Source organism: Rhipicephalus sanguineus, chromosome 1 (genome assembly GCF_013339695.2).
Source record: "Rhipicephalus sanguineus isolate Rsan-2018 chromosome 1, BIME_Rsan_1.4, whole genome shotgun sequence".
NCBI lineage: Eukaryota > Metazoa > Arthropoda > Arachnida > Ixodida > Ixodidae > Rhipicephalus > Rhipicephalus sanguineus.
The window spans coordinates 32947374-32972196 of NC_051176.1; the positions used below are offsets into that span (position 1 = coordinate 32947374).

General features: G+C 47.6%; 1 protein-coding gene across 1 annotated transcript in view; it reads left to right on the forward strand.

The window, feature by feature from the left end:
* LOC119390297 (zinc finger protein ZXDC) overlaps positions 1–23240 on the forward strand; it is a 117947-nt gene extending 94707 nt beyond the window's left edge. The window contains exons 9-10 of the mRNA XM_037657894.2: positions 3686–3735; positions 23082–23240. Coding sequence (XP_037513822.1) covers positions 3686–3735; positions 23082–23183 — 152 coding nt within the window. The 3' untranslated portion in view covers positions 23184–23240. The remainder of the gene's footprint in view (positions 1–3685; positions 3736–23081) is intronic.
* The last annotated feature ends 1583 nt before the right edge of the window (positions 23241–24823 follow it).

The window sequence follows — 24823 nt, forward strand, 5'->3', positions numbered from 1 at the left end:
ACAGGGCGTGCAAACACGGACATAAGAGAGTAGTCAAGACACCAAAAACTCCGCTAACAACTGAAAAATCGTACAGCGGCGGAAAAGAAGGTAGACACAAATAGTTGTCTGCACATTCCCAGGCAAGAGGTGATACAGTAGAACCCCGCTGTTACGTTCCTTTCTGATGCGTTTTCCCGGCTGTTACGTCGTTTTCCACCGGTCCCAGCACAGCTCCCATAGGGCACAATGTATTGGGGACCCCGCTGTTATGTCGTAACTGTGGGACCGTTCCCGTATGATACATCGCGAAGTGCGCTCCGAGCCGACCGAGTGAGTACCGAAGAGAGCGGCCATGGTGACTTTTCACGCAGCTTGGCCTGGTTTGATCGTTAACATTAGCCGCATGAGAGGCGCAAGCGACAGATACTTTCGGTTGACGCAAACAAAAGCATATCCTTCGAGATCTGTATTGCAAACGTGGCGTCTATGACGTAATTGCTCGCGAAAGCAAGGCCTTCGAGATTGGCATTTACATATAACAAAAGCATAGCCTTTGAGATTTGTATTGCAAAGATGGCGTCTATGATGTAATTGCTTGCGAAAGCAAGGCCTTTGAGATTGGCATTTACCGTATTTACTAGGCTTGTGTGAATATTCGAGCACTTCGAATATTCGAATGAATAATGCAGTATTCGAATTCGCTTCTATTCAAATTTAAATTATTGAATATTTCGAAGTATTTGAAATGAACGAATAGGTGTATATATTAGTCTGCGTATTACCCCCCTGTAAAGGTGGTATCACTGCAGTGGAGGGGTGCTGTACCATGAATACACCTTTCCAGGAAAAATCCACATTGTCCGTTTGTAACCTCCTGTAAAGGTAGTTTGACTGCAGTGGAGGGGTGCTCTACCGTGAATACAACTTTCCAGGAAAAATCCGCTCTGCTGCGAGCCTCACTTCAAGGTTAAATTAACATATTACCCTCACATCGATTCATCATTTTTCAAGTTTAAAAGCTTGTTATACCGGCTTATATGCTCGAAGTATAGTAAATTTTAAAACTCAACATATTTTAAAGGTTATTATTTGCGTTCTACCGAAAGCCAAATCCTGCTGCTATTCAAAGTTGCTTCCACTTCCTTTGAAACAAAAAGAATGACATTTGCACATGCCTTGTTACAATTTAAAAAAAAACGTTGTGCAGGTTGGTTGGGTCATGACAAATATGCTCATTTTTCTTTATAATATGTGATATATACTATTCAAATTCGATTCGAAATTATTTGACCAAAATCACTATTCGCTTCGAATTTGCTTCGAACCTAAAATTTACTATTCGCACAAGCCTAGTATTTATTCGATTCTACCGCGCCCTCGATTGTAACGCGCACCCGTTTTCCGCGACCAAAAAAAAAGTACAACATCGATTCTAACGTGCACCCATTTTTCGTGAGAGAAATGAACAAAAGAAGTCCGTAGGAGTCCACCTTCGCACATTCAGAAGAACAAGTATTTGGGTTTTAAGGAACCAAAGTTTGAAAAAAAAAAGAAAACACAAAGTCAAACGGCGGGCCTTGCCGCTGAAACTGTCACCACTACGGCGGCAATACGAGTCGCGTAATGGATCAGTCTTCGTCGCTGTTGGACAACTCCTTGTCGACGTCAACGCTCTTCGACTTCGGCAAACCAGCCCTGCTTTTGTCCACAGAAACTTTTTCGTGAAGCTTTGCTGTAAAACAATCTTCTGCTTCTGTTTGCGCCAGTCTCGCACGCATGTTTCGGCAACTCCGAACGACCGCGATGCGGCCCGATTCCGTCCGTCTCTGCACATGTAATAACTTTTCTTTTAAATGCGACATCGTGGTGCACTCGTCGAGTATTTAGAGTGGGCACTTCCATGCCACCGATGCGGCATGGAAGTGGGCACTTCCATGCCACCGACCCCCGAAATTCGCAAGGCCAGAAAAAAAAAAAACTTACCTTGAATGCAGGCCAAATTAAAAAAAGAAAACACCGTTTTATCGGCAGAAAACCCAGCATTTCTATTGCACAAGCGCACATTCCTTAGGCACGTACTACGTAGAATGTTTATTCGTCGTCGTCGTCATCATCCGCAACATCACTGTCCTCTTTGTCGCTAAGTTCATCCCAGAGGGCATTGTCCTCGCTTCCATCCATTGCGTTGGATATAATTCAGGCGAAGGCCAGGGAAGTTGCCTTTGTGAAGGGTGTCGCACGAGCCAATTTTAAAGCAAGCAGGGGCTGGGCAACGCGCTTCATGAAACGGTTCGGGTTCAGCCTGAGACGATGGACCTCCATGTGTCGGAAGGTGCCCGCTGACTGCAAGGAGAAGCTTGTCAAGTTTCAGCGATACGTGGTGGACAAACGGTGGGAAAAGGGCTACCAACTGGGGCAAATTGCAAATGCCAACCAGACCCCGGTGTGCTTCGACATGGCAATGGCATACACCGTGAAAAAAAAGGGTGCGAAGGAAGTCAAGCTTAGGACGGTGGGCTACAAAAAGCAGCGAACGACAGTAATGTTGTGCTGCACTGCGGATGGATGAAAGCTTCCCCCATACATAATTTTCAAGTGCAAGACTGTACCAGCTGGCGAAAAGTTCCCCAGAAATGTTGTTGTGCGCGTTCACGACAAAGGTTGGATGCCCGGCGGCTCAGTGGAGGACTGGGTGAAAACAGTTTGGGAACGCTGTCCAGGGGCCACGTTGTGCAAGCAGGGGCTGCGTTGTGCAAGCAGCACGCCGAACTCGTGCTGCACTTGCAGGTTTGACGTTTTCTCCGCGTGGAGAACGACCTTTTGCTTAAAGGCCGTGCTGTAGTGGCACCGCTTGGTTGGTGCCATCGCTTCTGAAGCACAGTTGGTACAAGCGTTTCGCGAGCACGTGTTTAAGGCACGACTACACTGCATGATCGCTTCCAGAAAACAGACCAACTCCGTGCTCGCGCCTCTACCACCTCCGCGTCACGCGACAGGAGGAGAGAGGATGTCAAAGTGCGTGGCATTTGCCGGCGCCGTAATCATGTGACCCAATCCACCTTTGCCGGCGTGAAATCTCGCTGGCTCGATGGCCCTCGCTGCATGAATGTGGGACTGTGAGATTTCGGAACAATGGACAGTACGAAGCAAACGACGCAGTCGGCCTGAGTAGCCACGGGGACCACCACTCTGCTGCTGAGCGACCTCGTCACCATGCAGCTACTGTAGGATGTCGCGAAAATGAGCCTCGGACGCGCATGCAGAGCTGTCTGCATATGGTAGCCTGAGATCGGCGCATGGTGAGCCGCCATGCCGCTAGCGCGGCCGGGTCTTTAGGTAGGTGGCGGCTGTGGTCAAATATCGTACTCGAATCTAAGCCGACCCCCCCACTTTCGCACATCATTTTTTTGAAAAAAAAAAACATCGGCTTAGATTCGAGTAAATACGTAGATATCATGCTCACTCGTAATTCATCCCACACCGATAGATCACATCACATATCACTTCCATAATTTTATACTCTGTACACACCTTTTGCGTTTCTATATAGCACGTGATTGTAGGCCTAAATACAGCCATAATGCACCCTGTCGTTGTTGCCGTTGGTAATTGCTAACATCACATAAAACACATGGCGCTCTTTGGCCACCCATGGCCCTTGTGCCACAAAACCCTACTAATCATCATCATTGTTTATCTGCAGGTGCTGTTGATGTGGTCCTGACATCATCGGCTACTACTCTCATGCAGCAGGTAGGTACTGTTGTGTGCAAACAATATGTGAACCACTAAATGATGCGTTCTGCTTTGGTGTGCACACGGCTGCACTGTAATTCTGTTATCACCAACTCATGCATCCTGTTTATTTACTGCTGAAGTGCCTTGGTGGCTGGTCACTAGTGCATGCAACAGCAGAAACATGATATTGTTGCACGAAGAAAACAGGCACACGAGTGCAGATTTGGTATTTTACGATAAATACAGCTGGTGCTCAAGCGGCGGTAAGAGACTTCGTCTTCTTCTAACCTGGGGCCAGCTTCCTCGTTCTTTTCACCACAACATCACCCTCCCAGCGGTTTTAGCTCCGTCCAGGGGCAAATCATGGCACATCACTTAGTGTGGGTATATAACTTGAGTCTGGCGACGTGAACAACATCGCTTGTGACGCGAGGTAGCAAAGGCTGGTGCGATCTCGTACGTCACGTCACACAGTTGGCGCAATATCTTGTAGGAACCAGAGTAACGAGAAAAGAGTTTTTCCGCTAAGCCGACACGACGAGAGGGCGCACGGAGGAGGACAAGGGAACCAGGCGAAAATTGTGGTGCTCGGTGCCAATGATCGTAGCGTCGCTTTTGAGAAACTTGCGATGCTGTGAGGCGATGACGAGCGACCTCTTGGGCATGGGCGGCCAAGGTTATTGCGTCGCGGGCGTAATCAATCGCTAAGAATTGTATGTCAGAGGGTAGCAACGTGTCAAAGGGCAAGACAGGATCACGGCCATACAAAAGGTAGAATGGCAAAAATCCGTTGGTGTCGTGACGGGACGAATTATAAGCAAAAGTAATGTACTGTAAAGCGGCGTCCCAGTCACGGTGATTGTCGGAAACGTACATGGCAAGCATGTCAGTTATAGTGCGGTTCAGGCGTTTGGTGAGCCCATTTGTTTGAGGGTGATACACGGTAGCGATCTTGTGTTCGGTAGAACAGGAGTGGAGCAGGTCATCGACGACCTTTGACAAAAAGTAACGGCCTCGGTCCGTGAGTAACTGGTGAGGGGCGCCGTGGTGTAGGATGACGTCGTAGAGTAAGAAGTCTGCAACATCTCTAGCGCAGCTGGTCGGTATCGCACGCTCAATGGCATATCTTGTTGCATAATCTGTGGTGACTGCAATTCACTTGTTGCCTTTGGTAGAAATAGGGAACGGGCCAAGTAGGTCAAGGCCTACTCGGAAGAATGGCTCTGTAGGGATTTCACTAGGTTGAAGCAAACCAGCGGGAGGCAAAGCAGGCGTCTTCCAGCGCTGGCACAGGTCACAAGAAGCAACATAGCGACGCACGTAGCGATAGAGACCGGGCCAGAAGAAGCGGCGCCTCACGCAATCGTAAGTCCGAGTGATGCCCATATGTCCAGCAGTAGGAGCGTCGTGGAGTTCCTGGAGCACGGCCAGTCGCAGATGCTTGGGAACGACTAGTAGCAGCTCAGGGCCACGGGACTGAATGTTGCGGTGGTATAAAATTCCATCATGCAAGGCGAACACCCGGAGAGAAGGGTCGGTGGGCGCGTAGCTTAGGCGGTCCATAAGGTTCTGAAGAACAGGGTCCTGTCGTTGCTCGTCACCGATGTGGAGAAAGCTGCAGGTGGCTATCAAAAGTCGACGAAAAGTCAATCACATCGTCGAGGTAACATAGGCACGTTGACCACTTCAAGCCACGCAAAAGGGAGTCCATCATGCGCTTGAATGTAGCTGGCGCATTGCACAATCCAAAAGGCATGACTTTGAACTGGTATAAACCATCTGGTGTTACGAAGGCAGTTTTTTCCCTGTCCATCTCTTCAACGCTAATCTGCCAATAGCCTGAAGGGAGATCAATTGAAGAAAAATAGTTGGATCCATGAAGGCAGTCATCTATGCGGGGCAGTGAATACACATCTTTTTTTTGTTATCCGGTTGAGGTGACGGTAGTCGACGCAGAAGCGCCATGAGTTGTCCTTTTTCTTTACTAAGACCACCGGGGATGCCCACGGGCTACTCGATGGTTCAATGATGTGCTTGTCCATCATCTTGTCGACCTCTTTTTGTATGATGGCTCTTTCCGCAGCGGAGACGCGATATGGTCTCCTACGAATGGGGCTTGCGTCACAGGTGTTGATGCGATGGGTGACAACAGATGTCTGTCCGAGAGGGCAGTCGTTCAAGTCAAAGATGTCCCGATAAGATGACAGCAGGTGACGAAGAGCTGTTGTTTGTACTGCAGGAAGATCAGGGGCAATCATCTTACAGATGCTGTCCGCAGTCGACAAGGACGAAGTAATAGGCGGCAAAGTGTGCTGGTAGTGGAGAGGGATTCAGTGGCCAAAGAAGAAATCTCGTATTCTCCCAAAGGGGTGATATGCGCCATGGCGATGCCATGTGGAAGCACGTGAGTAGAAAATCCAAAATTGACGACTGGGACGCACGCCCGATTCTCGATTATTTGAATTATAGTGCTTGGCAGGGCAATATTTCGCGTCAGAACCACGTCGGTGAGCGGCGACGCAACATAGTCGCCATCTGGGATGGGAGGACAGGGCGTCAGGAGAACAGCTGTAGCAACTTGTGGGGACAGGCGAGCAAACTCAGCAGAACATAAACGGGGTGATGCAGAAGTTGCGGCGTCGGCAGAGAACGGCAGATCCAGCTGTACAGCTCCTTCGGAGCAGTCAATTTGGGCTTAGTGCTTCGAAAGAAAGTCTATGCCGAGAATGAGGTCATGCGGGCATTGTTCGAGTACAGTAAATAAAACAATGGTGTAGTGGCCACCAAGGGTAACACGTGCTGTACACATTCCTAGAACAGCTGCAGTGCCACCATTGGCGACTCGTACAGTGCTCATAGCGGCGGGTGTCAGAACTTTCCTAAGCCTTCGGCGGAGAGCAGTGCTCATAACGAAAGCTGCGCCCCTGTATCGACAAGAGGTGTGACATGAACACCATCAACTTCCACGTCCAGTAAGTTTCCGCATGTAGGCAGGGTCGGTAGAGGATTTGAAGGCCGGGTCTTAGTTGAAGCGTCACCTCCGGGAGCTGCGCCGCCTAGTTTGCCGAAGTGAAGCGGCCGGTTGTGGATGGGGACGCTCAGGGCGTCATTTCCACGATATAGCATGCTAAAGTAAACATACAAAACAAGGTTTTGGATGAGGAAGTCACCAAATTAATGTACCTAATAACGTGGGTTGTAACCCTTTGCAGGACAGTGGTACAAATGTGTACTTCTTTTTCGCTGCATTTCAAAAACCCATAAATAAAAAATGGTCGAAATTGGTGCCACTCTTACTGGTGGTACCATCTGCCAAGGTATAGAAGAAGGCTATTTCAAGTTTTGACTTTGCTACGACATGTGGCACGGATAGCAAAGTGGATTTTGCACATGCCTTAATTATTGCTCGCTATCCATTGCAGTGGCCTAGATTAGCGCCTTGAAAACATCGCTTCAACATGCCTGTCAAGTTTCCCATTTTACACATTCGCTAAACAGAACCTAGTGATTCACTTGGAACACAGAAAGAGATTTTTGCTGCCCTTATTATTCAGTTCTCCTCAACGAACCATTTTGGGCTTGATTTTGGTTGATGGTTTTAGCCCTAAAAGGGCAGATATCGCACCGGTACTGTTGCGCATGCGCAGTATTTCCATTTTTGTTGTAGCAGAGGTTTTATTTGCACAAGTGGCATTAATCGCAGTCCGCTTTAGGTGCAGCTGATTACTGTAATCACGAAGTCACGTTGGCTGATGTATACCTGTCACAGGTCGCCTTCGCATATGCTCGGCATAAATGCACAGTAGCTATCTGTGCAGCAAATGCCAAGTTCCACTGTGCATGTAATGCCTAAAAATATTCGGAAAGTAAACAGCCCCATTAAATTTAGAAATAACGTTGTTGTTCAAACATGTTTTTTCGTTTGGTACCGCCTGCGGATAGTGGTACAGTGAAATCTCGGTAGAACGAACACCACATTAACGAACTTTTCAGATTAACGAACTTTTAAAAAATCCTGCGCCGACTGCTAATAGTTTCAATGTAAAATTATTTCACTACTACGTACTTCAGAATACCGAACTTTTCAGAATAACGAGCGCTATATTTAGTTCCGCGTTATATTAACAACGCCTCAGTACTACGAACTCATTTTCTGAAATCCGTCGCGACCACCGGAGCGGTACGCAAGCAGACGACACAGCGAACGGACGCCTTGCTTCTCGGAAGACGCGCAACGGTGCGGAGGGGAAAAAAAAAAACAAAAACGAAAGGACGACTTTCTTTTCTTTCTTTTTGTTGAAACGCCGACGCTGCAGGTTTACAAGCGCAGAGGCGAAGGGCGAGGGCAACACGGGAGGGCAAGGTCAGTGAGGCAGAGTGGGACTTGCGGAGCAGGAAGCATGGGCGCGGAAAACCTGAGACAGTGAGGGAGCAGAAAACGAAACGCGAGGAATTTTCTTTTTTAGCTCTTTCTTTTCTTCGGAAGAGGCGATGACAGCCGCGACGCTTCGGGTTTTTCTTTCTTTGTCACTTCTACATGTGCTCTAGGCCTTGTCAGTCGTGTCCATCTCTTTTCGGTGTTTACTTATCGCGTCCGCAAAGCAAGTCGGCATTCGTGCTGCGGTGCTGCAATGAGTTCATCTCTGCTTGCGACGAAGAAGCGGAAACAGTTTTCGCTAAGCGAGAAAGTCAATATTCTTCGGCAACTGGAAGAAGGCAAAAAGCAGGCTGTTGTGGCCAAAGAACTTGGAGTGGCGTGTTCCACAATTGCCACGATCCTGAAAGATAAGGACAAAATAATGAAGTGCCAGGATCAATCGCAACTTGCCCCCTCAAGGAAGTGACTGCGGCTCGGTGACTTCCAGCCGATAGACTCTGCGGTGCTCACATGGTTCAAAGACGTAAGAGCCCAGAACGTGCCCGTGTCGGGCCCACTGATTCAGGAGAAGGCGCGACAGTTTGCTGCAATTTTGAATGTAACAGACTTCTAAGCATCTTCTGGTTGGCTCCACTGTTTTCGCCAGCGAAATGCGATCACCTGGCAGACTGTGTCCGGTGAGGAGAAGGCAGCAGACGAAGCGGCAGCGTCCACGTAGTGGGAAGAGAAGTTTAGGGAAATAATGGAGTCATACAGTGCGGCCGATATATTCAATGCCGATGAGACGGCCTGCTTCTACCAACTTCTGCCAGACAAGACGATGCACTTTAAGGGGGAAGAGTGCAAGGGCGGCAAAAAATCGAAGGTTCGCGTTACTGTTCTGTATTGTTGCAACACAACCGGCACAGAGAAGCTTAAGCCTCTCGTCATTGGAAGGTTTGCACAACCGCGCTGCATGAAGAATGTAGTGTGCCTTCCATGCGTTTACAGGGCAAACAAACGAGCCTGGATGACTCGAGAGCTCTTTACGGAGTGGCTTCTGACCGTGGACAAGAAGATGAAAAAGGAAGGACGGAACATTTTAATGATAGTTGATAACTGCTCGGCGCACATTGTCAACGTACGGCTGACTAATGTGCGCCTTGAGTGCCTTCCGCCCAACTGCACATCTGTGCTTCAACCCCTCGATCAGGGAATAATTAGAACTGTCAAGGCGCACTTCCGCAAGCGCCTTGTTCAGCATGTGCTTATAAACCTGCGACTTCAGCAGTCGACTGTCATCAACGTACGACAGGCGGCGGAAATGCTCACCGGCGCATGGTGGAGCGTCACTTCAACAACTGTTCAGAACTGCTGGCGGAAAGCAGGGCTCATGCACACGAGTGAGCAGCCAGAAGATGCCGGGCAGCCACGCAACGATGACCAGGCAGAGGAGGGCAATCCTGGCGAGCTTTGGAGTGAGGTGACCGATCTGTTGGCCATGGATTCGGTCTCATTTGATGATTATGTGCTGTGCGATGAAGGAACCGCAACATCAGCAGAGCTCACGAAAGAAGACATCCTTCAAACCATTCAAAATGAAGGCAGCGACGATGGTGTGGACGATGCCGTGGACAATGAAGGTGCGACCTCGTCGCAACCTGAAGACTGTGACGAGGTCGTGACGGCCACAGATATGATAGATATCATGCGGAAAGCACGCATTTTCCTAGCGAAAAATGCCAAAGCGACCGAATCGCTCCACAGGAATGTGGATGAGCTGGAGGCCTTCGCGCTGCAAAGTTTTTGCTGCACGCGTCAAAAAAAAAATCACAGACTCCTTTAAGTAAACGTGCATTTTTTGGTGTTCACTTGTGCATTTGTTTTTTCTCGTGAAAAACGAGTTCAAGGACCCACCGTTGTAAAGGTAAGTCGTTTTGGTCAGTGGAAAATAAGTATTTATGGTTAATTTTTGGCCTTTCATTATAACGACCTTTCAAAATAACTAACAAATTGCCGCGGGCCCCCTGAAGTTCGTTATACCGAGATTTCACTCTAGACATACGTACCACTTTTTATGCCACACTACAAAGACAGTGGTACATATATGTGCCACTTTTTTCTCGGAATCTATTCTGCCGACTTTCTTGAAAATGGTGTCAAACATTGTCTTAAAGGGCCCCTAAACCACCTCCGGTATTTTTTCAAACATTTCAAGTAAACACGCACATCGTGTGCAGACTGCCGTCACGATCAACGATGCCACGTGGCAGCGCTACAAGCGGCGGGCGCGTCGCAAATTCCAAGAAACAATTTCTTCTCCTCTCTGGGCCCTTCTGGTCTGCCTAGTGACGTGTGCGACGTCGTGTGTTCAATCTGTGATGTGTTATGCAGGCAATGCTGTGATTGGTCGAACAAGAACCTACGACTTCTGGTTAGTCTGCAAGCAGCTGCCTGTGCTTTGCTGTTTCTTCGTCGTGTTGCCCGCATGTGCGCGCTTGCGAATTGGCAACTGCGGCCCGTAATGGCCCGCTCGCGCTAGCGGAAAGCCTGCCGCAACGGCGCGGTGCCGCTGAACGTCAGCCGTCGCCGCACGCCCGAGAGCTGTCCAACGTGCACGGCAAGCTTCGCCGGCGAGGCATTCGCGCCTCCGAAAAACATGGCCGCACTGCCAAAAGCGGTTGTCGTCCACCTCGAATCTATCAAGCGGCCACCGTGTGCTCTGTAGCTTGTAAGCTGCGAACTGATGCTTCCATTTGCTTTAGATTTATGTCTTTAAGCTTCGACAGCAAAGTATTCGGGCCGATTCGGCCCCGTTTTTTAGAGCCATACTCAAATAATTGATGCTGTAGGCTTAGCGAGTCGAGATGGGCGCTTCCGAATGCTCGGAGGACATAGCTTATGCGTTTATTAGTTGTCTCTAATCCTCCATAGTTGGCGCCAGCTTGGGGACACATTATTTGGTTTTACGCGACACTTTCTTTAATACCAGACAGACTAAAACGTTCCATTGACTGCTAGAACCATGCCTGGCAACGACACGGAAGACATCCGCACTTCTAGCATGAAAATTGCAGAGCAAGAAGCAAGCAGCTTGAAGTGTCCCGTGGCAGACGCAGACGACGTGGCGCGCCAATGTGGTTCCTCCTTTGCTGATTGGCCACGTCGCTCTGCGGCAGCCGGAGAACGGTGCAAAAATGGGTCTCGGACCTATTCTTCGAACGTCAAAGGACAGCTGACATGCCTGAACGAAACCGTTTGCGCACGACAGCAACGGCAAACGGCGAGCTGCCGTGCCGCTAGTGTGAGCGGGCCATAATGCAACTGCCAAATCGCTAGCGTACAGCGATGAGCACTCTTAGGGTGAACATGCGAGCGTGTGGCCAATGGCACTGTCAGCGCCGCGTAACAGCCATCGTTCGAAACATTGCACATGCGCAGCATTTGCTTTGCGATATACTCTTTCCACCGCGCGCACACATCATGGATACGCTTGTGCGCGTGCGATGGAAATATTTCGTAGAACGCATGATGCGCATGCGCTATATTTCCAGCGATGTCCGTTACATGGCGCTGACAGTGCCGTCGGCCAGGTGCTCGCATGTTCACCCTAACAGTGCTCATCGCTGTACCAGCGCAGTCACGCCTAGCAGTCTGATAAGCTGCGTGGACTGAATCCAACAGTGATTTGCGATGGCTTTCATGCATTGGTGTGTGGTGCTTGGCTGCAAAAGCGCTGACTGGAGAAACGAAAAGACGCGACACGTGTTACCTCGTGATGTCACCTTGTGAAATGCCTGGCTTGAGCGCATTGGAGTTACGGCACAACCAAAGCGCAACAGTGTTGTACGTGTTTGTGGGTGCCACTTCGCTGCCGAAGACTACCATTACGACTCACGCCTGCTGCAGAAGTTCGGCTCCAGTTTTCTACCATGTTTGCGATCCTTTGTAGGCGTGCGCGCAACACAGGGTCCATACCGGCACAATCCATAGGAGCATGGGCTGGCACGGCAACAACAGCAATTAGCCGAGAAGCACGAAGTTGATGGAGGCGCAGTCGCGGCGACCGACCGGAAGTGCATGCTGTTTCGAAGAGCGCGTCAGCGATGACGGTATGTCATGTGAGATTGGAAGGGGCATTCGGCGAGGAGGGCAAAGCGGCTTTGGGAGAGGAGACCAGCTGATGAGCGGAGGGTAGCGAAGGAAAGAGCGAAAGGATCGGTAGCCGCGTTTGGATCATCAGACGCGTCTAACTCCGCTATTACGGCACCCTTTTTAAAAATTTTCACAGCTACGTGTTCGTTGTAGACTTGTGCACAACTTCCCCACCACAACTAAATTTCGACCTCTGGGTGGTTTAGGGGCTCTTTAAGCAATGGGAATGGTAAATTTGGTCAAAATGTTCAATTTTTCAATTTAATTTTTTTGCAATGCTGAGGCCATTTTTTATGTCATGGTGAAATATTACATCAACATAATCAGTAGAAGTTGACAAAAAAGCGTATGACTAATGTGCTGTCATCAAAAACTATCAGAAATTTGGGTTTTAAAAAATGCCAACCTTGCAGCTTTCCCTTAGCACAGTGCCACCATCTCACCATCATCGTAAAGAGGACGGATCGGAGCTCCAGATAGCCTCAAAGCTGCATTTCTCCAATGAAAAATAAAACCAGCTCCCTTCAGAGTTCAGTTTTCTTAGCTTTGAGCTCCATTTTCTCAGCTTTCATTTTTTGAGCAGTTGCTGTCAGTCATCCGTGTGCAATTTAAAGATATAAGCTTTTCGTTTTCTGCACTTCGATTCTGAGGCATTGGTGAGTGCCGTAAAGCTGTCCATATTTGTCTGCGCATCATACAGATTTTATAATTGGCTTTTTGTAAAGGTTGTAAGACAGTATGTACAGGACATTTCAAAAAAAATTTTGTGTGCTCATTTGAATATTAAAAAATTAACCAATAGCTTTACAGCACAGAATGGGCCCTTGTGAATATCTTATGTGAAAATTTTGACGAACTTATATCTAATTCATTAATTAATTTTGGGATGACAATGAGAGTCTATGAAGTGCTGTAAACTGAAAAACTGCAACAGATAGCTCAAAACTGATTTCAGTTATGATATCAGCACAACAAGTAACATCTGCATGCCAAAATTTGTCATGTCATCTCCATAAATAACAAAAATAGTTTTCATTGCCACGTCCCCCCTTCGCACTTTCGCACTTACATCGCAAGCTTCCATCTTCCACTTCCTGCTGTTTTTTTGGAGTCCCCCCTTAAGTCATCCTAAATGTTGTCCTGCAGATTTTAAGGAAAAATTTTTCATTTGAAGTTAGTGCCTTACAAAGGGTTAAGAAATTTTATTTTTGGTTCAATTAGAACCAAATGTTGCCATTTTGGCCAGTTTTTTATGCATTTCTCAAATCTATAATTAGTTTTTAATTAATGATTTGATTAACAAAATATTTAGGTCTGAAAGAATAATTACAATTAGTGCTTGCACTTACAGGTGGGGCTTTTCAGATATTTTGTCATGCCGAGCCAAAAATGTAGATGCATGGCCCCAATGCCCAGGTCATGCTATAAGGGGTGATGCTGTTTTTATTCCTTTGAAAGTATTATGTACACAAGAAAACAGACGAACACTCGCTGTGATTTTTCTTTCTATTCTTTCTCATTAATGTCTTTAATTGTAATTTGCAAAATGATGCTAGAGCATAATACAAGTAGCATCGCCCCTCCAGATCATTTCTGTATTGCCAAACCCATTTATAACGAACTTGAAAATGCTGTGAAAAGTGGTCGTTATCTCATTACAGTCGAACCCACTTATAACGATTCCAGATATAACGATCTATCAGTTATGACGACCATATTTCGGTGCACTTACGATTTTACTATGCTACCCATTGAAACTGCGTCCACATATAGCGATCGAACATTTTTCAAAGCCTCCTACTTTTACAACGAACACTTCTGACACGGTCGCGGTAAAAATATGGCATAAGTGAAGAGAAAGTTAAAACAGGCCTTCGAAGCATGAGAGAGGCATGCGCTTGCGCCTGCCCCGCTGCAATTTACTCGCGATGAAGATGTCATCGATCGCGGCGAGCACCGCATGCAGATTTCCGACGCTGCGAGCGAGGTCACTTACTTTCCAGGCGTTTCTTCAGTGGGAGGCAGCATGACGACTTGCGGTCAGCTTTTACACGGCAACCTTTTCTGGCACTGTTCTCGGCATCTACGACCATCTACAATAAATGTCTTGGAGCGCAAGAAGCCATAAATGCAAGAAGCGATAACTTTTCGTCACACAAAAGTTCACTGCCACCGTTGACTCGCCAACACCTCAGTGTGTCGCAAAAGGTCTTCCATCTTTTCGGCAACAGCAGAGACCGGTCGATCAATGATTATGACTTCCGCTCAATTGCGGCGATGCCTTCATGGATAAGCACCAGAAAAGAGTGAAGGCGAGGTGGCGGCTGGCGATGAACGTGCCATTATGACTAATCGCCGGCAACCTTATCACAGTCATCTGCAGCTCTATGCTCAGCTGTGTGTGTGGCGTAAACCGAGCGGAGTGATGGTGGTATAAGCACGCCATGCTGCCATTCGCAAGTTCGCTGCCACCACGACGTGTGAGACCGCTTACGCATTGCTTGCAAAATGCTTGTGTTCGTCGTGTTGAACGAACAGGCTACTTGCCGCACCCATGCACAGTCTTGAGTGAAGTATGCACGAAGAACGCACAAACGCGCGCATACAGTAAACGGCAAATGGCCCAGAAGTGACGGCGTGAGCCGAGTAGGCGACATGCTGCACGCAATTAGTCAGGGATGATTGGTTCCACGTGGGAGTACCGCACTTCAGTGAAACGGCGTCAGTTCATTGCAAAGGTGGTTTAATTCGCTCGTGAGCGCGAAGCAAGTGTCGGTTAACACGCGGAAAGGCCTAACTTGTCATGGAAGGGTTGTTAGTACTTTTTAGCAAAAATGCGCAGAAAAAACACGGCTTGGTCGCTAAGTGCACGTTTTTAAGGGCAAGTCCATATACAACAAGCTACTGATGGAACGACCACTGTTTGCGACACTTTCGAGTTAGTTATAAAAGGGCTCGACTTTAGTTCGCGGGGCGTGGACTCGGCCATCAAAATATGCTCGAATTAATGACCAATTTGTTTTTTTTCCCGCATTTTATTAGAAAGTACTAACAACTCCTCCGGTGACAAGCTAAGCCTTTTTGCATCATTAGGCAATGCCCGCTGCATGCTTGCGAGTGAATTTAACTACCTTAGCAATGAATTAAACTTGCTGCTACTGGGAGAGTACACAATAACCGCGAACAAGTTCTCTGAGACATCTTCGAAATTTCCACTCGCCACCTTTTATAGCTACGCATCAGTCATGCCAGGTTGAGCGTGCTGGGAGCTGTGTCACTTCGACTGGAGGAGTATGATGTTCAAGAGACCATGCACAGGAGTGACGAGTAGCTTGTTGGCTTACCTGTAAATGACGCCACTCAATGTCTCCACGATGCACTGGCAGTCCTATACTTAGAGGCGCGTCTTGTCTGGGTTGTCACCTAATAAAAACATACACTACACTTGCTGTCAGTGCACCAGGGTTTCTCTGTGCCCGCACCGCTTAACTTGGCAATGGTGAGCTGCTTTTATGTCTACCAAGTGACGCGTACTTGAAAATGGTCTCACAGAACGCTGCGGTGGCGAAGTTGCGAACAGCAGCATGGTGCACTTGGGCTGTTGCCTATTAGCCCTTGGAGTGTTTTTGCTATACATGTACGGTGACAGTTTCCTGTCTCGCAGTGTCTTTGCCATACGGGTATGTTTTCAACCCTCTGCTTGTCATTTCGCACTGTAATGACGATGCATGCTCACTGGGAGGTGCTGCCACCTCCTAGGACTTACAAGAAGCTTTCGAAATGATTATGCTACCTTCTTGCGGAGATAAACAAAACTGATTTCTAGCACCAGTGCGTCGCGCGGTCTGCTGCAATGCCGATAGGCAACACCCTTTCGTGGTTACGGTTTCGCCACGTGATCGCAGCGGAGACGCGCGAAACCTGATTTTTGTCTTTATTGGCACTCCCTTGCAGGGGTGGCGGAAGTTGATTTCCATCTTTATTGGTGCTGCTCTTACCTTGTTTATCGCCGACACTCATGAGGTATTCTCGTTCTCCTTGATTGCTAAGTTTACTCTGCCCAAGGCAGCCACACGCAGAGAAGATGCAGTGTGTTTGCCAGCACAACTCGTTACTCCAAGAAGAGAACGGAGACGCATGTTATGTGTGCAGACAGCAATAAGGCACTGTGCATAGACCAGTGTTTCAAGGATTACCATGCTCTGAAATACTACGGAACGTTTCACAGTTCTGAGTAATGCTGACTCCAAAAAACTGTTCCTAATTTTTTTTACAATTTCTTCCCAACTTTACACATTTCGTGCATTCAAAACCGCAATAAAGTAATTCGACCATCTGGGAAAGATTTTCTCAGAAAAATTGGACATTCACAAGGTTAAGTGTAGGTCATAGCACCGATATCAACAGATTTATTATTTTAATCACGGACTGAAGTCGCTACATCGCTGCCGACCGCATCAACACGTAGTGGCGCTAGCCATATCTGCTGCGGGCAGAAATGGTGGCAGAGAGCACAGGCCTATGATTACATAAATGTAATGTTAGACGTGATCGTGGAATTGCGTTAGAAAAGATTGTAATTGGGTTTTGTTTTTCTTTTGCGCGCTTTTCCTTTGAACGCCAAGTAGACGCCGTCGCAATGACAAAGATCACTACAACTACAAAACAGTAGATGCCGTTGCAACAAAAAAGGTCACTACAACTACAAAACATGATAGAGATGTTGGCTGCTGTTTCACATCTGGCTTTTTCCTTGTGTGGGTTGGATGTCCGTATGAAAGGCTTCTCTCACCTCGCTTTTCTTCTTGCTTCAATATGTTCGTGAGCTGCCTAGTTTAGCACATGCGGTACTCTCTTGATTGCTGTTGAAGCAATGCAAGTGGAGTCTTTTTTTTGTTTGCTATACTTTTTGCACCAACGCAAACAGGAAGAAGCTGTGCAACTTGAAAACGCAGTAGGGGCGCTCGCTGCCTGCTTTTGAGCCTGTGGCCTCCGAGCATACAAAAAAAAAAATTCACCGACAATTATGATACTGCCTAATGCGAATTCTGAGCCCAGCTTCGTGTTGGGGCAAGGCCAACTGTGTTTGAAGTTTTGGCTTTCCGCAAGGTATCGACTACGCCATAAACCAAATTTTTGTGAAATAGGACAGCATCCACTATGCCATTATTTGTCTTTCGGCGAATAAGCGAGGTACCCGCTACACACCTGTAAAGTATTATGTGCACTTTGCAGTGGGTGGCAAGCATTAAACCACACACTCATTGCGCAGTTAGCATTGTGTGATGACTTGCTGTTATGTTACTTTGTTATTAACCTAGTTAACTTACGTAATTGCATAAGTTAACGCGATTCCTTGCATGACATGACGCCTGTATAGGGTCTTTTTGCAAATGAGTTTGAAGCACCAGCATGGCTCTGTGGTAGAATACTCAACTGCCATGCAGAGGGCCCGGGTTCGAATCCCATTCGATCCTGGGTATTTTTTCTCATTTTATTTTTTCATGTCTATTGGTTACTTCTTCATGCTTATCGGTTACGCCACCGATGACGACGCTGTTCAAAAATGGGCGCCTAAGAGCTGCACTCTAAAATGTGCACAAGGTCTGTCGTTACTTGAAAGTTTTTCTTCTTTCCTGTGTACCCTCCCGAGCAGCCTCATTTTGTACATGTTGTGCGCTCGTGATTGTTATGGTATTCAAAAGGTTTTTCACCTCGGCGCATTGTTCCGCCCTTTCGCTCAGGGTGCGGCACCACGTTGTTTGTTACTGTAGTAACGGTGTTATCGCTGCGCTGCATGGAACAAGGAGCAACGGTGTGCAAGCTTTGCCTATGTAGGAGCTTTCAGCTCATTCCATTGGTGGCACCTCTTTAACTGCAGTGGCGGGAAAAATGTGTTCACGTGACCCCGCAAAGATTGAGGAGGTTAGGCATTTTTTTTTGTCATTGTATTTTGAATTTTCTAGGCTGAATACTGCGTGCCCCTATCGCTGCCATTCTTGCTGCATTAGTATGTCCATCGTTCAGCCTACGCAACCCGCATAAAGAATCTACACGTGCCAGACAACCAACCCATTTCGAAAAATTATTGAAATTAATTTTGCCTTGAAAATGGGCACATTGCGTACTGCATGTTTTTAACTTTATTGTGAAAAAAAAAAACAGGTTCTAGCTACTGAAATAGGACACAAGTGATTTTTTCTCCAATATCGCAAATCTCAAGATCATAGGTCGGCAAGAAATGTGGAGCTCACTCAGACTCGCTCACGAAAGATATCTTGCCCTTAGAGCTCACTTGGACTCAGACTCGCCAAACTTCTCCTCAACTAGACTCACTCGGACTCAGACTCACCAAAAATATAATTCACTCGGACTCACTCAGACTCACGGCTGGATCTGAGTCTGAGTGAATCGACTCATGAGTCTGTTAGCCTATAATTAGCTTTTTCTACCATAGTGTCAGTGCTCTTTAACACCAATATCTCGCATAATCGGTGCTCTACTTAGCACAGTTTGGTCTCGTACCTTCAAATACGAGTTATCAGAGTTTGTAATTCAGTAAGGACTTTTTTATTGAAAGAGATGACTCACACGAGATATTTTTATCAATAACTTCCCGTGAAAGAGTTTGCGGGGGAACGTCAAGGCACCTCCTCCCCATCTCCCCGCGCATCTCACGCCTCTGATCAATAAATATTGAGCCAACATATGAACGGTAGCGCGTGGAAGAATGTGTGAGTAGACGCGAGTATAAATGTGAGCCGACATGTCTGACAGTAATGCTGAAGTTTAGGTGATAGGACCATAGATTGGCAAAAAGTGTGGAGCTCACTCAGACTCATGAAATATATTTTGCCCTTAGGGCTCACTAGGACTCAGACTCACTATAATTTTTCTTCTCAACCGGGCTCACTCGGACTCAGACTCACAAAAACATTACTCACTCGACTGAGACTCACGTCTCTATCTGAATCTGAGTGAGTCGACTCATGAGTGAGTTTGCTGACATATTGTCAAGATTGTTGTTTTGAGAAAACTAGGAAAAAAAACCTTAAAAACATATTTATTGGAAACACATCCACTAAGAACTTGAGGAAGTGCACCACAGGCATAATAAAGATGTTAGCCAGCTTCACTGAGGCCGTCGTCGCGATCACCCCTCACTGGTTGCTCTGGCTTGTTAATGTTTCTCATCAAAGAACATGGTAGGAGCAAGTTCATATAGTCCAGCTTTGCGATCAGGTCAGAAGGGGCAAGCTGATATGATACTGGCGCCATCGCCGCACCCACCGCTTGCCCTTCAATACTTCTGAAAATCTGGTTGTGAAAATGCATTATCTCCATGCAAGGTTCATGCAAATCCTCGAAATCTTTGAAACTCTTTGAATTCCTTGGAATCGAGTGTTCGCTTGCATTGCGCAACCACCTGATGCGGTTAGGCGAGAGTGCTCAAAAGGTGGCGTCGAGCAGAATGTGGGAGGACAAGGCAGTCTATAATAGCGTCATTTTAAGTCACTTGGAAAGGCCACAGCTGTGCTGTGGAGCTGACAAGATGCTGACACAGAATAGTACCTTCTACATCTGCACACTTGGCTTGTCTGCAAAGGAACACTGGATGAGGTAAAGCTTGCCGAGTGTGGACTGCTGTCATCATACGGCCAACATATCTTCCTTCTCTGACTTCAGGCCCACGAAGCAGCACAGCTGTCTTTATTTTCAAATATTATCTCATGTTTTTAATCATCTTATCTGTGATGCTGTAAAGAACACTGGTGGGCTGCTCAATGTACAAAAGCAAAACAAAACTTTCAGTTCATCAGGTAAGGCACTGATACAGCAACTTGAGTGTTTTAAGGAATGCGAGGAAGGAAATGCGAACAAAAGCAGTGCACGTATGCTAGAAGAAAAGCAAGTCCAGAAAAACTGCTTTTACATAACTGCGAGCTCGCCAGCCGATCTAATACATAACTAGTAACATGCCAAATAACCCAAATAAAGTGCTAATGCAATACACAAACATGACACATACAAAGTAGCATGAATGCAGTGTCACCAACGTCCGATTCACCATGAGGGCCCGCGGGAACAAGCCGTGGTATCACACCCACGGACCCTCCCAGGAGCCGACCATCGTCGACTGTGCCTAGCCGCAGAAGAGCTCTTCCTCATGCACCCGCGTGACCTCACTCCTGCTAGGCGGTGCTGCTGGCGACACCGCGCTACGCAGGCGCACGGTGCCACCTCTCGCTCGGGGGCATTTAAGCTAACGACGACTAACCCGCCGGAAGCGCGTGTGCCCTGATGCGAAAATGACATTACAGGGGGTGATAGCACCCCCACACTGCTGAGAGAGTCTTATTCTCGTAAGTTTTATGAAGATGCCGATGTGAAAAATGACGTCAATTCTATTATACAAGTCAAACACCTTCCAGAGGAGAGCCAAAGAAAATGAGACATGAGTAGTGGCTGTCGAGAGCGAAATTTCAGCTAAGAAGAAATAGTTTGAGGATTCATAAAGTAATCGTAAAATGTGCAAATAAAGTTTGTTTTGTACCTCCTTGAATTTCAGTCTTCAGGAGGCTTAAATTCTCCTTGAATACTAAACGCAAAGCATTTCTTAGCGAAGCAAAGGCACCATTTCTGTATGTATGTATGTATGTATGTATGTATGTATGTATGTATGTATGTATGTATGTATGTATGTATGTATGTATGTATGTATGTATGTATCCTCCGACGTCTGGGCGCCCTCGTGGTCGTCTCAGCTTGGTATATACCAATATTGGCATAGGAGAACATGAGTGTATGACGAACACGAATAACAGGTGATGACATATGAATAACGTGAAATGCTTGTCCCGCACGTCATGAAACCATTTCCCGCAGTCACGTGTGGCGCGTGCCCGCATACCACAACCCATGGAATGCGGGTACGCGCCACAGTCTATATCAACCCTGTAATGGTGAGAATAGAATTCGGAAATCTTGACAAGATAGCGTAAAGGAGCCATGTCGCAGAACATCTGCTACAGGCATCGGCAGCAATGTCAGTGAAGAAAAAATCCTATGGGAGGCAAAGAATAAAAATCACGGTTCGAGCTGGAATCGAACCCGTACATTTCGCGTGGCAGTCAAGTGTTCTACTATAGAGTCACGCCTTCACTTGAAACTGCATTGGAAAAAGACCTTGTTCAGGCGTCATGTTGGTGCAACGTCCTTTGTGGTTGCAGTGTTGGCTATCCGCTTTGACATCAACGCAATAAACATGATATATTCTCCTATGACTAAACAAGCTATAGTTGCTCAACCCAAGAGGAATACATCGACGACTGCTACTTATGATATGCACATCATCTCGCCGTAGCGTGCACTCCATTTCGACAAAACCGACATATGTGCTCTAATGTGAGTACCGACGTTATTCGCCGCGAGATCGGGCTATGGGTGGCAGCACCGTCGCCGCGTTAGTGTGGATAGGCCGTCGGCGGCGCTTCGTCGTAGGCGGTTTGAGTCGATTTTCGGCGAATAAGGCGCGTTGACTGCAGCCTAATGGTGATATATACGCCCTCCACAGCCCCGTTAATGTACGAAGCCGGCCTAACGTTTCTATTACGTGAGAGAAGCGCAATCTGCCAGTCAGAGACCGGGTTACCGGCCTTCGGTCACAGTAGTGTTTTGCACTGTGCTCGATGTTTTTTCTTGCTTTATTTGTACGTGTTTAACTTGTGTTCTGCCTATACCACAATATAAATAGTGTTGCGCGACTGAGCCAAAGTATTTACTTGCTCTATCAGCTACGAAAAAAGAGAGCCTGTATTTCGGCGTAATTAGATGAAGTAGAACTTAGTGCACTCTGCTTTTCTGTTTGCATAGATACATGTACAGCGAAGAAATGCGTGGCTTGAGGTCTTTTTTTACCGCTAACCGGCCTCTGCAGACGCTAGTTCATGCTTTTCGGTATCTCAGTGATCTCGAAATCGCCAATACTTTATGAGACGGTGTTGCTAAAATTCTACATTCACACCTCGACATTTAGTACTTCTTTCGTTTTGGACGACGCCAAATGCACTGTGTGATCTGCATGAATGACAGTGGCACCCACAGTGAAATGATTTTGGCGAATGGACGGTCCGATGGTTAGACGTAGCGTCACACCGACACGTGCATGCACTCACTTTATTATAGTCCATACAAGTCTCGGAAGGCGAAATGCTTGTGTATATCGTATAGGTATATTGTACAACCATTTGATACTGTGCTAGCACAATGGAATAAGCCGCCGTCTGAGGACGTGCATGACGTACGCACACATGCGAACACGGTGTGGCTAGCAGACGATGGAAGGAACCATCCACACCACGAGGTTTCTTTCGCTTGCGGCTAGGTGCCGACTCTGCTCGATCTCGCCGCCAATAACAAGACCTAGTCTACTCTTTAGGTGTCCGTGTGGCCGACGTGCCTGGTAAGCCTATGATACGCGCACAACTATGCAAAAATGTCAGTCCATCTCGTAACGCTTTGTTAAAAAAATGATGCCGAGGCAGCTCCTCTTTGAATGCTTCGCGTGAAATCAACTCCCACAATCTGTGGGATCTCCTGGATATTTTTTAGCTATACATTCTGTTCGCACTTTGTCTATCCCGAATTGTATATCACAGTCGGGGTTTCCGCAGAGAATGCATCGTGAATGAAGTTTTGCACTAAGGAATGCATCAGTAACTGTGGCATGAAAATTGTCACGGACTTCTCTGCTGGTATTGGCCATATTTCTATAACGAAAATGGCTAGTGTGAAGTAAGTGGCGCATGTGTCACGTGCTTGCATTGAATTCGCCTGTCATTGTCTGCAGGATGAGAGCCCTGGAGATTTGTACTCCGAGCTGTCCGTGCTGGCCGAACACACTGCCACTTCAGACATAGGAGCTACTATCCGGTTGCAGGACTTGGACTGAAACTTTGCTCAAGCCTGTCCCTTCATCTGTATTCTCGGATTTTAATAAAGGCTTTGGCCTGCTGACCTTCGTGGGTCCTCTTTCTCCAGCGGACTGCTTTCTTTACTCCTTCCCTACCGTGCCCATTGGGCATGTGAACCCACTATCAATGGTTTGAAATACGTCTTTCGAGACCTGCTACACTCATGGGGACACTGTGCCATTGGAGCTGAAGAACTACGTCTTTGTAAGGAAGTTGCAGTTATGCAGTTGTTAGTGTTGCATGTGAAATTATCGTGGAATAATTTATAGCACAACGCAGTTACAAAACAGGCAGAAGCAGAGAATGTCAGCGCTGACCTCCTCGCACGCACGTAACCACGGGAGGCCCTAGGGCCCCCCTCTCGAAATTTTAATCGAGGGGGGGGGGGTGTTTCACCGAAAATAATGAAAATCGGTGTTTTTCTCAAATAGTCAAGGCCTTGAGCAAGCCCCCCCCCCCCCTCCCCCGGAAAAAAATTCCTGGCTACGGGCATTCCTCTTCCTGTCCGTTTTTGGTATTGTGCAGTAAGTTCTTCCACGATGAATATCCACCAACTAGCCTAACTCGCGAATCTGCTTCAACGTAAATTTACCTTCAATTTCAAAGCAGAAATCGGAAGCAGTTCTCTAAGGGCTCGTTCACACAGGCGTCAAACGCTCCGTCACGTCACCGTCACGTCAAAAAAACGTACAGCAGACGCGACGTAGCAGTGTACGAACAGACGACGGCGGTTGCAGCGTCGACAGCAGCACGTTTTTGTGCAGTGTTGACCGACTGATGCACCAAAATAGGAATTGTCCACGCAGCTCAAATGCTTCGCTGGCGCTCTCCCGACTCCGCTGGGCGCTCCTCCTCGCACCACAAACACACACAAAAGCAACCACTTGTCCCCCCGTTTTATGACCCATTCAGTCAGGCGCGCGTTCAGTGTTTCAAGGCCACGGACCCGGGGGCCGTATGCTAGACGCGTGGCTGTTCTCAGAACTCGCAACTCCAAACGTAAACTTCTGATTGGTCCGTCTTCTAGGGGCGGGGCTCCGTCCCCGTGCCGGCGACGGAAACGTAGAGCACTGCTCTACGACACCGTCAACCGTTTTTTCCGGAGAAAACGTCTCGGAAACCCTCTCCCCTGACGGAAATCGCCGACGTGACGTTGACGTGACGGAGCGTTTGACGGCTGTGTGAACGAGCCCAGGCTGGTCTTGGTGTGACATGACTAGTCAGTCATTCATCGGTCCTGAGGAGTTTAAGCCGCCGGGGGATCCAGGGGGGACACCCAGCAGCCGCTAGCGGACATGACTAGAGGTCGTTTTTTTAGGCACTAAAAAAGCGTGTTTTAGGCGCCAAAGATAGGCAGGCAAAACCAACGTTCATAGAACCAGGTAAGTTGCAAAACTCCCCGTGTCAGCCTACCCGTCGCGCGGCGCCGTGGCAGCTTCCGGTTTGGTGGCGCTGGCGGCGCAACAAGCTTCCGCTAGCAGACGAAAACGCGTAGTCTGCATGGCAAGACCCCACGGCAGCCTATCAGAAAGGGCTCCGTTGTTTCACATAGCCGACTATATTATCGACAGTTTTCGTTGCGCTGCCGCTGCAACGTAAAACATTAATATTTAGCAGC